General features: G+C 34.0%; 1 protein-coding gene across 1 annotated transcript in view; it reads left to right on the forward strand.

The window, feature by feature from the left end:
• The window catches only part of LOC109105268 (serine/threonine-protein kinase Nek11-like), a 49,308-nt gene extending 36,124 nt beyond the window's left edge, over positions 1–13,184 (forward strand). Inside the window, 3 exon segments of the mRNA XM_042772993.1 lie at positions 384–444; positions 3,192–3,288; positions 12,824–13,184. Coding sequence (XP_042628927.1) covers positions 384–444; positions 3,192–3,288; positions 12,824–13,028 — 363 coding nt within the window. The 3' untranslated portion in view covers positions 13,029–13,184.
• The last annotated feature ends 615 nt before the right edge of the window (positions 13,185–13,799 follow it).

The following is a 13,799-nucleotide window of genomic DNA, read 5'->3' on the forward strand; positions in this document are numbered from 1 at the left end:
TGCTGATGGACCTTTAACCCTGATTCAGACTATTCGGACTCCTTCAGTCAATCCTAGAGGCTTTCATCTTAACGAGGTGAATTTCTCAAGGGAGTATAAAACCCTTCAGGTTGCCTTTATCATGGTTCCAATTCCTCTCTCCAGGTCATGTTATCATTTCAAACAGGAGACCCATTGATCCGGAATGGTGTTTATAGGACCTGTATTTCATGACCCCTGTGTGGCTAGACTGACATTAGGGAATTGATCTAAACAGAAGAAAGTGCCCTCTCAGCCCTATAATTTCCACTAATATTACAATGTCTCTGTATGTAGGCCAGAGGGAACATAAGGTGTGTTTCAGCCTGAACATGTCCCCTTCTTGTGTGTCTTGTGTGTCACAGGACAGTGACCTGGAGGCCATGATCAGGCACATGGAAAATGTTCTGGATGGTGACTTGGTTGGTGAGTATTTATATGATCTTATTTTTCCAATCATTCCACAAAGGTAAATGCATAAAACAAAGATAAATCCAGCACATTTATTTTTTTGGTTGGGGGGAGTGTACCTGCCATTGGCAGGTACACTCCATTAACAATGTAAAATATATAACATCTTTCTCCAATAGTGACTGGCCAATTACATGAAAGGTCAGTGAGCAGACACAAAACTGCTTATTAAAGGTCAGTGGCCTGTAAAAATTGATACATTCTTCTAAAGACATGTGAGCATGCTCATTTAGCTCCATACACATAGAATGAATGACTCATTTGCCAGTTTCACCCCTCTGTGTGTGATGCTGAGGATTTTTTCTTGTTCCTGAAGACTCTGAGGTGAGAATGTCAGGAAGCCTGTATGTCTGCCACTTGAAGCCATGGTGACATTGATTAGGTAATTCATGTGAGGCTATTTACAGGCCGTGACCACATCTGATACGTTCTGTGCATTTCCTCATCGATAGAACTAGAGTATTTATGTCTAGCTCTCAGTTTCTTTCCTGGCTTATTTCACCTTCTTAGTTTTCAAATGCTTTATATAAACTGCCATTTTGGAGCACATCAATCCCTGACTATTTTTTCCCTTCTAAAAATGACCACATTCTATCTAGACTGAATGTGCAAATTTATTAACCCATACTAAATTTTTTTTTTTTTATTATTATCAATTAATTTATTTTATTTTTGGCACCTTAATGTATTTTTGTGAAATGTTTGGTTTGAAAAGTATGCTTTTGTATTTCTTTAATTAAGTGCTGCTTGGTATTGTTATCAAATGCAATGGCATTCATACATTTCTAAGTGTCTTTGCTTTTTGAGACCATTGTAAATGATTCATTCAATATAACATCTTCATTTAGCATATATTCTTTAATTCACAAAAACATCCTGATATCTTCATTTCAATAGCTTTTGTCAAACCCTGTTATTCACAAAAATGGCCAGACAGATAACCAAATCCTCATATCAGGCCATATATAATAACAATACACTATTCACCAATCCTCCTGTCCCCTGTAATGAAAATGTTACTCCTCACTTCTGAACTCAGCTTATCTGTAGAGTTAGATGAATGATAGTAGTGTTAAGACAATGCATGATGGGTAATATCAGCCCAGGGTTGGTCTTTTGGCAAGAGAAGAGAACACTTTTCTAACCTTATCTCCTTTCTTTCTCCAACCACCTTGTCAACACAACGGATTTCAGATTTGCTCAGCCATAAGAAAGAGTATAGATATAAAAATGGAGAAAAAATAAAAGTTTTTTGGTTCAAAGTGAGTAGCAGTAGATTTGATTTCAGGTGGAGCATTCATCTTGAACTATCTGACTAAACTGCAGTTCAAAAGATGGATTTATGTGTTCTTTTAATTACATTTTTTTAATTCATCTAATGATTATGCTGCTAGAAGATCAGCAGTGACATTATACATACAAACAAATATTTGACATATAGTACACAACACAATACACAGGGTGGTCTGACACATGATTTCTGTGTCCCCTCTTCACCTGGTGAAACACACGCACACACACACACACAATCTGGTTTGGCTTGGTGAACCGTAACGCATGCCACTGTGGCTGACAGCTCAGAAATGCAGCTTTCTGCTTGATCTTCACTATCACATCTCTGACTTCATTCAGCACTGGCCTACATAAAAGTGTAGCTAAAACTTTAACTAACTATTTGCTTTATGTATTTATTTATCTAAAATATCTTCCCCTGGCGCTTATTGTCCTCTGTTATTCTCTAATTGCGATGTCAAGCAAGTCGTAAGCTCTATAATATTCTGCCATAAAAAGGCCTTTTTATTAGAGACTTACTCATTCACATTCATAATAAACCTGAAAAATATGTGCAGATTTATTTATTGCACTGGAGTAGATGCACTGTTTTGGTTGTTCATGATTTTCTTTTTATTATTATTCTCCAGTTTTCCTGCATCATAGGCAGCATAGAGCTGTACTTTTAAACTAAATCAAAGAAGCCACATTCTTTGGACTCAGACCCCTCATTTGTGTACGTGTGTGTGTGTGTGTGTGTGTGTGTGTGTGTGTGTGTGTGTGTATGTGTGTGTGTATACTGTACATACATTACTGTTTAAAAGTTTGGAGTTGGTAAGATTTTTTAAATTGTTTTTAAAAGAAGTTGCTTATGATCACTAAGGGTGCATTTATTTGATCGAAAATACAGTTAAAACAGTAATATTGTGAGAAATTAATATGTAAAATAAATTTCAAATTGTTTTCTATTTGAATATGTTTTCAAATGTAATTTATTCCTGTGATGCAAAGCTGAATTTTCAGCATCATTACTCCAGTCTTCAGTATCATACAGTCCTTCAGAAATCATTCTATTATGCTGATTTGCTGCTCAAGAAGCATTTCTTATTATCATCAATGTTGAAAACAGTTGTGAGATTTTTTTTTCTTTTTTTCAGAATTTTTTGATGAATAGAAAGATAAAAGAACAGCATTTATTTGAAACAGAATTTTTGGGTGAAATAGAAATTATTTTAAGCGGTAGATTAAAATCTATTTATTTAATTATATGTTTATGTACATACTGTGTATATAATGTATAGGCCAATTTATATTAGTATACAAATTTCAAGCATTTTAGCATAAGATGTCAAGTCAAATAACACATAAATTCAGTCAAGTTGGTCCAAACGGTTATCTGACATTGTATATGCACTGTCCTTGTGTTTCAGGAGCTGAAGCAGAGGAACAGAAGTCTCAGCTGGGTTCTCTGGGAGCGAGTAGCATCAATACCTCCATGGCTGAGGGCAGAATACAGCGCATGAAAGAGTGAGTATGCCATCCTTGTCCTGTTCACTGTCTGCTTTTCTTGCTCCAGAGGCTCCTAAAAGCCCATCCTGCCTCTCTGTCATTCCTAAAGCCAGAGTCTGATTTTCACAGGGCCAGGCAGATGTGTGGCTCACAGCTAAAACTCCTGTGCTGATTTATTAGAAATAGTACAATAGCTGTATCAGCAGGCCACAAACATGGGCAAAGTGCATCGCTGATGAATAGCATGCATTTGAAAAACATTTAATCAAGACAGTAGCATTGGTTTTTTAATTGTTTTAGCAGTGATCATTTAGCACTTCAGTGGCTTTGTCAGTTCCTTTCCTTTCGTTTCTTTTTTTTTTTTTTTTAATTGCATTGACTTGCAATGGCTGATTCTAGAACAAATTTCATTTTTGTATATCACTGTTCCATGTGTGATTCAATTCAGGCATTATATGAGAATGGTATGAGCATTATATGAATTCAAAATTAAATTTAGAGGCCTCTAGACAGCATTTCCAAACATGAACAAATGTCTGAAAGCACAAAAATGAATATTTATTGGTCTTTTTGTACACTGTTCTGTATATCAATAACTTCTCCTGCCGTTTTAGTAACCCAATAATCCTGGTAACTCCTCCCTGTGGTTTGTTTATCTAGGTACATTTTAATATGAAGTTCTGCTTGGAATGTCATTTATGATACATAAAGCCAATTTACTATTTTTCAGGTTATTGTACACAGATGCTTTTCCATTTTTCCTCAGGACTTCATCTCTGTCATCTTCTGTAGAGATACCTTCAGCTTCTTTTCTTATTTCCTAGGTTGTAGAACTAATTCTCTTCACTGTCTGTATTACCTCTACAAGAGCAACAAATTATTCCCTGCAAAAGCTGGGTCCGTCAGATGATTTTTGATGATGAAAACTTCAGCAAGGCTGCATTAAACTGATCAAAAGTGACAGTAAAGACATTTACGGTGTTAAGTAAATGCTGTTCTTTTGAACTTTATATATTCAAAGAAACCTGAAAACTGTATTATGCAGCACAAATTGTTTTCAACATTGATATTGTTAAGAAATGTTTCTTGAGGACCAAATCATATTAGAATGAATCATGTGACACTGAAGACTGGAATAATGGCTGCTGAAAATTCAGCTTTGCTTCACAAGAATACATTACATTTTAAAATGTATTAAAATGGATAACAGTTATTTTCAATTGTAATAATTTCAAAATATTACAGTTTTTACTGTATTTTTGATCCACTAAATGCAGCCTTGGTGAGCATAATAGACTTCTTTCAAAAAAAAAAATCTTAAGAACCCCAAACTTTTGAATGGTTGTGTATTACTACAAGGCTGCAGAACCTTTCCTGACGGCAGGCCGGGCCTGTGGCTCTGCTACTGAGTGTGGGTTGAAGATATTAATAACAGAAGCACTCTTCCTGTGAGGGCAGGAATTAGAGGCTGTCAGCTCCCTCTCTGCAAGTCTCATAAGACTGTAAAGATGAGGAGGAGGGAGAAGGAGAGCACAGGTAGCAATTTACAACAGCTGCATTTTCCCTACACAGCCTCTCGTCAGCTGTGCGGTGACTCTACAGTCTTGTACCTCCAGATGCAGCTCTACTCAGCTCCCACTTCTTTCTTTCGGAGTGAAGAAGTTCTCCGGTGTATGCAGGTGCAGGCTGATTCTAAATCTGAACAAGAAATATTCTCTCAGTTTGTTTCTCTTGGTTTATTCAGTTGAGTTGCATTTCAACTGAAGGAACTTTCAGCGAAATAATAATATGAATGACTTTTCTGTAGAATGATTTTGAAATTTTATATATATATATATTATTATTATTATTATTATTATTATTATTATTATTATTATTATTATTATTATTATGTTTCATTAATAATTTTAAAGAAGATTCAAAATACTATTAAAGAATAGAATACGGGATGGTAAATTTACCAGAATTTACTTTTGAGGGGAAGTTTTAAAAGGTTTGCCCAAAACAGTGAAATGTATAAAAAGTGCTTACTGTGCCAAGTGTAACTTCTACATGGCATTTTTATGAGAAGTTAGAGAAAAAAAAAAAAGATTAGATTTTTTTTATTTTTTATTTTAGAGATAAATTTATATTTTCCATGTGCAAAGAGAAGTGACAGGAGAGCACTTCTCTGCCAGGGTAAAGGAATGACTGTTTGATAACCAGTGAAATATTTTCATTTTAAACTGAGAGATTTTTTTTCATTACCAACTACCCATTTCTTTTACTTATTTTATTTAATTTATTTTTTTATTAAATGGAATTGACTGCTAGTTTAACTTGCCGTGCACATGAAACACATAGCTTGAAAGGTTTCATTTTTAAAAGATCATCGTTATTTTAGTATTTATATACTAATATAGTATTTATTAGTATTTTTAATTTTTTATATTTTTAGTTTTGTTCTGTGCTTTTGCCTTTTTATTTGTTTTTTACATTTCTGTTTTGCTTTAATTTATATTTATTTCAGTTTTAGTACTTCAACTTAAACTTTTTAAAATTTTAACTTATTTTATAATTAAGTGTTTTAAATTAGTTGCCAAGGCAAGTTTCTAGTTTTCTACGTTTTTTTTTATTATTATTATTTTTAAGTTTTTCAATTTTACAGAACGTCACCTTTATATCCATTAACAAAAACAATATAAATCATTTTAGTTTTAGTTAAAAATAACACGACTCGTCATAAGTACCCCTCACTGAAGAATCACCCATACTTCTTGAGCATCCTGCTCTGTCCAAGGACACATAATACTGGGTCACCAGATGTTATCAGGCTATAACTATAAGACTGTCACTGAATGTGTGATTAATTTAATTTCTGTAAATTTTCATGTCAAAATCTTGACCTTGAAAGCAACGGATGCTTTTAATCTTATTCTGGATTTATGCCCCTTACAGATGCATGTATCAGCTCATTTGGATTTTATTTTAAGCAAATTCATTTCCTCTAAAAGTCACTTGTCAGATGTGAGATTTGAACCCTTGCCCCCATTTGAAGACCAGCATGCTTTTCCTTTGAGAAGACTGAATCATCTTGAGTCAGCCCTTTTGACAGTAAAACTTTCATTGTGCTCTTAAGATTTCAGTACATTATACAGTATGTGCATTTGGGGAATAACTCAAGGACAACACTCAAGGGTATATCTGAAAACAAAAGCATCTTCTGTAGATGATGTTGTTTGATGTGATCGTTTGATGACGATAACACAACTCCTTCACCTAGCTCATCTCTGCATGACACATGAGCTCTCTCAAACTTGTTAATGTACGGTATTGCATCTTTTGTTGATCGTTATGTAGGACCTCTTTGTTGACTGCAGCTCATTAAGCCTCTTGAAATAGCTGATCAAAGCTGCAGCAGGAAGCGTACATTCACTGAGATATAGGTCTTCTTTTATCAAAGCAAGCACAGAAAACCAGTGCCGCTGAGAAACGTCTGAGCTGTCGATGTATCGGCCCAGAGCAGTAGCTGCTTGTAAGTCATTATGCTTTTGTTGTTGAGGAGGTTCCCAGGGTTTGGGGAGCTCTCTGTAGAAGAATGGAGAGTGGTGATTGCAAATGAAAGAGACTGGAGTTGGCCAGGAAGTGGAGGGGCGGGTGGAGAGCTGTGTTTATCATGCTGGGAGTGGGGGCTGATTGCAGCTCAGCCTTGATTACCACCACTAATCAGCTGGAAATGGACTGTGTGCATGTATATGAGTGTGTGTGTGTGCGTGGTTTGCAGCAAGTTTGACGACTTAGAAAGGAACGCCTCTCTTATATGAAAGCACTGTCTGAAATTGACTTAGAGACAACAGCGTTGAAGAGGGCTGGTCGTTGTGATCTCAAAGGTCTCTCAGTTATAATTGTCTTTATTTCTGGCTTCTTAACAAAGTCGTGAGTCATAATAACAGAGGGGTCTGATTGCTCTCCTTTCACTGTGTCTTAAACTTTATGACTAGCATACTTAGCTTTGTCCTACATAAAAATAAGGTATATGCAGGCATTCTAATGCTGAACAGATAACATTCTCTTACTCTGTAAATTGGTTTATTCAGTTGAGTCACTTTTTAACTGCGAAACTTTCAACAAAATAATAATATGGGTGACTTTTCTGTCCTTTAGGATGATTTTTTTTTTTAAAAAAGTGTATGCTTTATTTTAATTTTTTTATCATGTTACTTTAATTATTTTAAAGAATTATTTTACATTTGCCAGAATTTACTATTGAGGGAAAGTTTTAAAAAGTTTGCCAAAAATAGTGAAATGTATAAAAAGTGCTAACTGTGCCAAGTTTAACATTTACTTGGCATTTTTATTAGAATATTTTTAAGAATGTTTTTTTATTATTTATTTTTGCTCTCATTTTACCATGTCTTAAACTTTATGTCTAGCAAACTTAGCTTTGTCCTTTATAAAAAAGGGTGTTTATAATGCATCTCAATTTAGTATTTTATTTTTCCTATTATTATTAACTATTATTTATTTATTTTTTTTTTGTGGACTATATGTAAAAGTCTTATGTACAATTTCTTTTTCAGGTCAGTACTAAATAAAAAATAACATGGATTTTTTTACAATCCCTCTCATTTTGTTAAAATAATTAACATTTTGCAGATACTGCAAAGTGTATGTTTAATATTGACCACAAGATTTTGTAGTTTTGTTCTATTTCAAATAAATTGCTCTTTTGAACTTTACATCAAAGAATCCAGACAAAAATCTATCCACAGTTTCCACAGAAATGTTAAACCCCACAACTGTTTTCAACATTGATAATAATAAGAAATGTTTCTTGAGCATCAAATCTGTATATTAGAATGATTTCTGAAGGATCATGTGATACTGAAGACTGGAGTAATGATGCTGAAAAGTCGGCTTTGCATCACAATTTTAAATAATAAATGCAATTTATAAATGACATTTTAAAATATATTAAAATTATTTTAAATAGTAATATTTATTTTTATTCGATATGAACGATAATGTTCACTATTAATTGTTTATGACATTTCCATAACCTCCTCATTTTGGGCCACTTTAAAATCACTGCAAATGGAATCATATGTATATTCCATGCAGTTCATAAAGTAAAATAATTTGCTCTCTCCATTTCACCATGCTGGAGTGATCAAACTTCCAGAGTCACAGTGAAGCGCAGGGGAGCATGGAAAGAAGGAGACAGCAATTACCTCACGCTGAAGTGAGCCGGAGGTACAATCGATTTAATCCCAGACCACACACGCTCATATCCCGGTCCCCATTACTGCGGAGGATTGAGCAAGCATGAGGATTGCGTTCACTGAAGCCCTAGCTGATGCCACCGCAGCTCTGCCATTCCTCAGCATGAGCAGCTGCTGACACCTGTATGATATGACAGAAAATATGACTGCTGTCAGCCTCCAGGCATAACTTTCCCTGTTGACAGTCGACACTCTCAGGTGACCTGTTATATCGTGTTAAGACAGCAATAACAGAACTAATGAGAAGTAGTGACAACAGGTATCCTACTGGAAAACAGTACGGTTGGTTATGTAATAGTTTTGTTTGGCAAAGGCAAAGTGGAGGATCATTCTATGAAATGGATGCTTTGCCAATTTGTACAATTTTATACCATTAAACATTATAGTAATTTTTTTTTTTATTAAAATATGATAAATTGTCTTCAGAAGGTCAAAAGGATCAAATGTAACACTTTTAGAGTTTCATTTGGCAATACAAGACTTCTGCTCAAGATCATAAAAATGTGCTTCATAGAAACAATTTAATACTGATATTTCATGTATCATCATGTATCATTTTTATCAGCAGTTTGCTATGTGTAATCATGGTATAAGGATTGACCTTTAAAGAAAATACCAGGGTTTATATACATACATACATACATGTATGAAATAATAAATAAAGTTATTGGAGTTTTTGTAGATTTAAAAAGTGGCACATTGCTAATATGATCATTTACAGTGTTTTTTAGAGTTATATGCAGTATATACTTGTATTTATTTAAAATTTCATTCAGCTTTTATTTTTATATTTTGTTTTCATTTAAATTGTATTAAATTAATATACTTTTATCATTTTAGTTTCAGTTTTTCCATTTCAGTTTTAGCCATTTTCATATTATTTTATTTGTTTTATTTACATTTTTCATTTACTGTTTTTGTTTTAGTATAACAACACTGACATTTACACATTTGTATATGGGGGCCAGAAATGGCATCTATTTTTTTGAATGGCCCTGGAAATCCAATCCAGATTATAACAGGAATAATGAAATAATCCACACCCTATCAGTTCATCATCGATAAATATACTATTCACATGCTAATTAGTTCAGTATTTCTCTAACTCCATGTCACTTTCTCTCTCTGTAACGACTGTAGTGGTCCCTTTTAGGCTCAAGGGCCTATATTTTGTCTTTTTACAAATCAGACTCAGGAAAAAGGCAGCACAGATGTGTTATGTCATGACCAGGCCCACACGGAATCTGTACCAATGACATTAATTGGAAGTTGTTCCTCCCTAAAGGCTTCCAGTCAGAAGACAAAAGCATCAGTAAGGTTTGAGATGAATTAGAACATAATTTCGTAGATTTCCTTCCACGATCAATGCAGAAAATGGGAAAACAAAAAGTGCACATTCTGTGTGGATCTGATTATTGCGATTCTCTCTACCTAAATAACTGCTTCTAGTTTCATAGCAGCTTTCTGAGATCTTTTCATCAAGAGATATGCAAATATGATTTAACCACCGCAAAAAATGTATCAGAATGACTCACAAAGATCATTTTGGCCATTTTCCACTTACTCAATGATACATACCTCTCAACACCCTCTCTCCTTATGTTTGGCAGGTTCACCCCATCTACCTGCTCCTGTTCTTCTCCTTATCTCATTTGTCACCTCTGCACTTCATTGTGATCTTGTATTAGACAGTACATTCTGTTTCTTTAATATTCAATCATCATTCTCCTAGATGCTGTCATTCTTGAATAATTCATTCATAAGTGCTGCCTTACATTAAAAGTACTGACAACCTTTTAATTTCTTTAATGATCCCCTTTATGTCCTGTTTTGCTGAGTTACACAGTTATAAACTTGTTTTTATGATATCACTCATGCCCTTGAAATGCTCTCAAACTATCAATAACACATCAACAGGGGGTGTCTTTTCCATTAAAATATTTTTATCTGTCGTAGGAAATGACTGTGTTGTGATACAGATAAAAATTGAAAGTCACAGATTTCATCAAGGGTTCGTTTTTCTTCTCATGGGCATGAGGAGAAACATACATACTTTTTATTTGAAAAGTACCACAGGCATTACACAGTATGAGTTCACTTGTTTTCATAAAGGATGTTGATTTGAGTCTGGGACCACTAGTGAATAGCTTCTATTTTAATACATTTCATTATAAATGATATTTTCAGCATAAATATGTAATTGAAAAGCTAAATTGAAAAGTATTTTGTACATTCCTGTACTTTTTATGTACATTTTTAAATAAATAAAAAATCAAGTTGTGTTTATTTCCATATTTAAATTTGATTTAAATTCCATGTTTTCAGTGTGGTTTAGACTTTTTATTTCCACTGAATATAAATAGTGTATATAAAGCCTTTAATTTAATATTTATATTTAATAAGTATGCTCCATATAGATAGATAGATATGTTTGCTATAATACTTGAAAAGAAAAATCTAAATTGTAAATGTTGTTTTACAAGAAAATACACAATTATTATACTTCAGAATGTCATGTTTAACAGCGTGTTACTTCACTTTTCTTTGTAATTGCTAGTAAGCTTCACAAACAATTACAAAGAAAAGTCAAGTAACACAGTAAAAGTCAATTTTCTGAGTGAAAATTGTTTGTTTCAGTGTACATTTCAAAATTGCAGTGTTACAGTGGGTTCATCCATTTTGATAGTTTGGTCAAACTAAACATTGTATCATTCATACTATAATAATTTTGTGCAGTATGTTATGCCCTTGCTTGCTAGTCTCAGAAACAACCACACTAGTTATATATTTCTTTGTAAGTGGCCAGCTGAATCATACAGATCATTATACTTGTTAAAAAGAGTTAACCTGTTGAGAGTTTTTTATTTTATTCTTTTTAAAAAGTGTTTAAAAAGCCAGATCACTGTCACAGTTCTTTATACTGTCAGAAGACTCTGCTTTTGTTAGCTTTAGCAATAACACCAAGACAGAATAGATTGAGATGATTTGTACAGTTCTTTACTTTACAAAGGGACTAGAAAGTGATACCATATAATAATTCATTTAAAATGACGGTCACATTAGTACAAGACCTCAGTGACTAAAGATGCTGCTCCTGTAGTTCTGAACTTTTTAAGCTTAGAGATGTGCTACAGATGGACTGACACAAAAAGAAAGACACTACATCATCTGGACCTCATGTGTTTCTTTTAATTGGCTTTTTAAGGGGGATATTGTTCATGTCTTCCAGCTGTCTCTTTCATTCCTTGTTCTTTCTACATCCTCTACCTGATGGCATTACTTCAGCTTTTGGGTACTGAGTGAAACTAACCCAAACCTTATAAGTCTGAACCCTCTCAGATGATATCGCAAGAGAAACCTCTGAGCTACTGCAGCCAGCAATCCATCATTCACTCTCAGCTTTTCACACTTTACGTCACGTATGGTACATTGTCCAGAACAATGAAACGCTCTGTCTTGGAAACTCCAAATCAATTTAGTTCCTTAGACAAGAAGAAACCTGATTTCTGTGGCTCTATCCCTCATAAGAATGACAATTCCTGATATACCAAGATGGAATTAATTACCTTTTCTTCTGTTATCTGACCTTCACTGTTGAGTTCGGTTGGACCATTATTGCTGTACTGTCTCTTTAATTTCGAGACTATCAATTTTGAGAAAGAAATGGAAATTTCCATCTTGGTCAACACTTACATCAACTCATAAATCATTCAGATATCTCACACTTAATGGACATATTCACAAAGCCATTACATATTTTTAACTCCGGTTGAAGGAAAAGGAAAGACGTTCTGTTTTTGGTCTGTCAGCTGTGGATGTATTTCACCGTATGCATGATGTGTTTGTGTTTGTGTGTGTGTGTGTGTGTGTGTGTGTGTGTGTGTGTGTGTGTGTGTGTGTGTGTGTGTGTTACTGCTTGTTGCTGAGGGGGTCTCCAAAGTGTGTGTGTGTGTGTGTGTGTGTGTGTGTGTGTGTGTGTGATGGGCTGTTCTGCTTTTGCTGAGGGGTCCAAAGGTGCCGGTAGAGATCATACTGACATTGACATGAGGATGTGATTCACGATGCCTGCTCACATACCCAACACCTGTCAGGGGCGGTTTTTACAGGAGGTCCCGCTTGGATGCATCCACTTGTCCCACAGTGTTGAGAAACTGAATTCTGTAGGATACATGTAGAACAGAAACTCCAGAAATCTCCTTGCTTTTCAGTCTTAAAACTTTTCCAAGTCCTTCATAAATGTGAACTGGGTTATTTGAACTTATTTAATTGTAAATGTAAATTTAATCTCTTAGGTCGGTGTGTCGGAAGCTAGGAGAGGAGGTGTTCCTGAAGGTCTATGACTATCTGAAGCAGGCCAGACAGAGGCAGGAGAGTGAAGAGAGCATCAGACAGGCTCTGATCCAGCTGGTGGAGAGGCCCGGTGATTGCTTTGAAGTGGATCAACTACTTTATTATGAAGAGCTGCTTGTGGCGGCACAGGAAAACACTGTAAGATAACAATGAAGCAGATACACACACACACACTCACAGATGTTATCCGTCAACAACTATATAGATCAATTTATGTACTTTTAAGATCTGCATGTGATGCAACTTCATATTATGTGAGTGCAAATACTCTGTAAGGGTTGTGCAAAATTCGGTATATATATATATATATATATGTATATATATATATATGATATATATATATATATATATATATATATATATATATATATATATATATATATATATATATATATATATATATATATATGATCTTACTGATTAGACATATAGACTGTATATCTTAACTAATCTGAAGTGTAATACTGTAAAAACTATTTACAAATTTTAATCTTGAACCACAGAATTACAGCACCATAAAATGAAAATGATTTTTTCTTCATGCATTTTAACATCAAACATGCACTCCACTGTCTTCCTTTAAAACATGCAATCCACTATCATCTATAAAATATAAGTTAATTAATTAAATATAATGAAATATGGGTCATTTCCATTAAAAAGAATGGAAATGTATTCATATGTTGATTCGTTCATATGTTCATATTTTGATGTTAAAATGTAACGATTTATGGAAATGTATTCATACGTTGTGTGTTTATGGGTAAATCATACTGGAAATAGTTCAAAAGAATGTAAAAATGTATTATTAAAAACTACACTTCCTTTAAATTCAAAACACAATTCTACATTCTGTTTGCTGCATGAGTTCAATTTGTTATTTAAAGTAATATATTGTTTTGGTAAATACTGTATGTA

Source organism: Cyprinus carpio, chromosome A16 (genome assembly GCF_018340385.1).
Source record: "Cyprinus carpio isolate SPL01 chromosome A16, ASM1834038v1, whole genome shotgun sequence".
Taxonomy (NCBI): domain Eukaryota; kingdom Metazoa; phylum Chordata; class Actinopteri; order Cypriniformes; family Cyprinidae; genus Cyprinus; species Cyprinus carpio.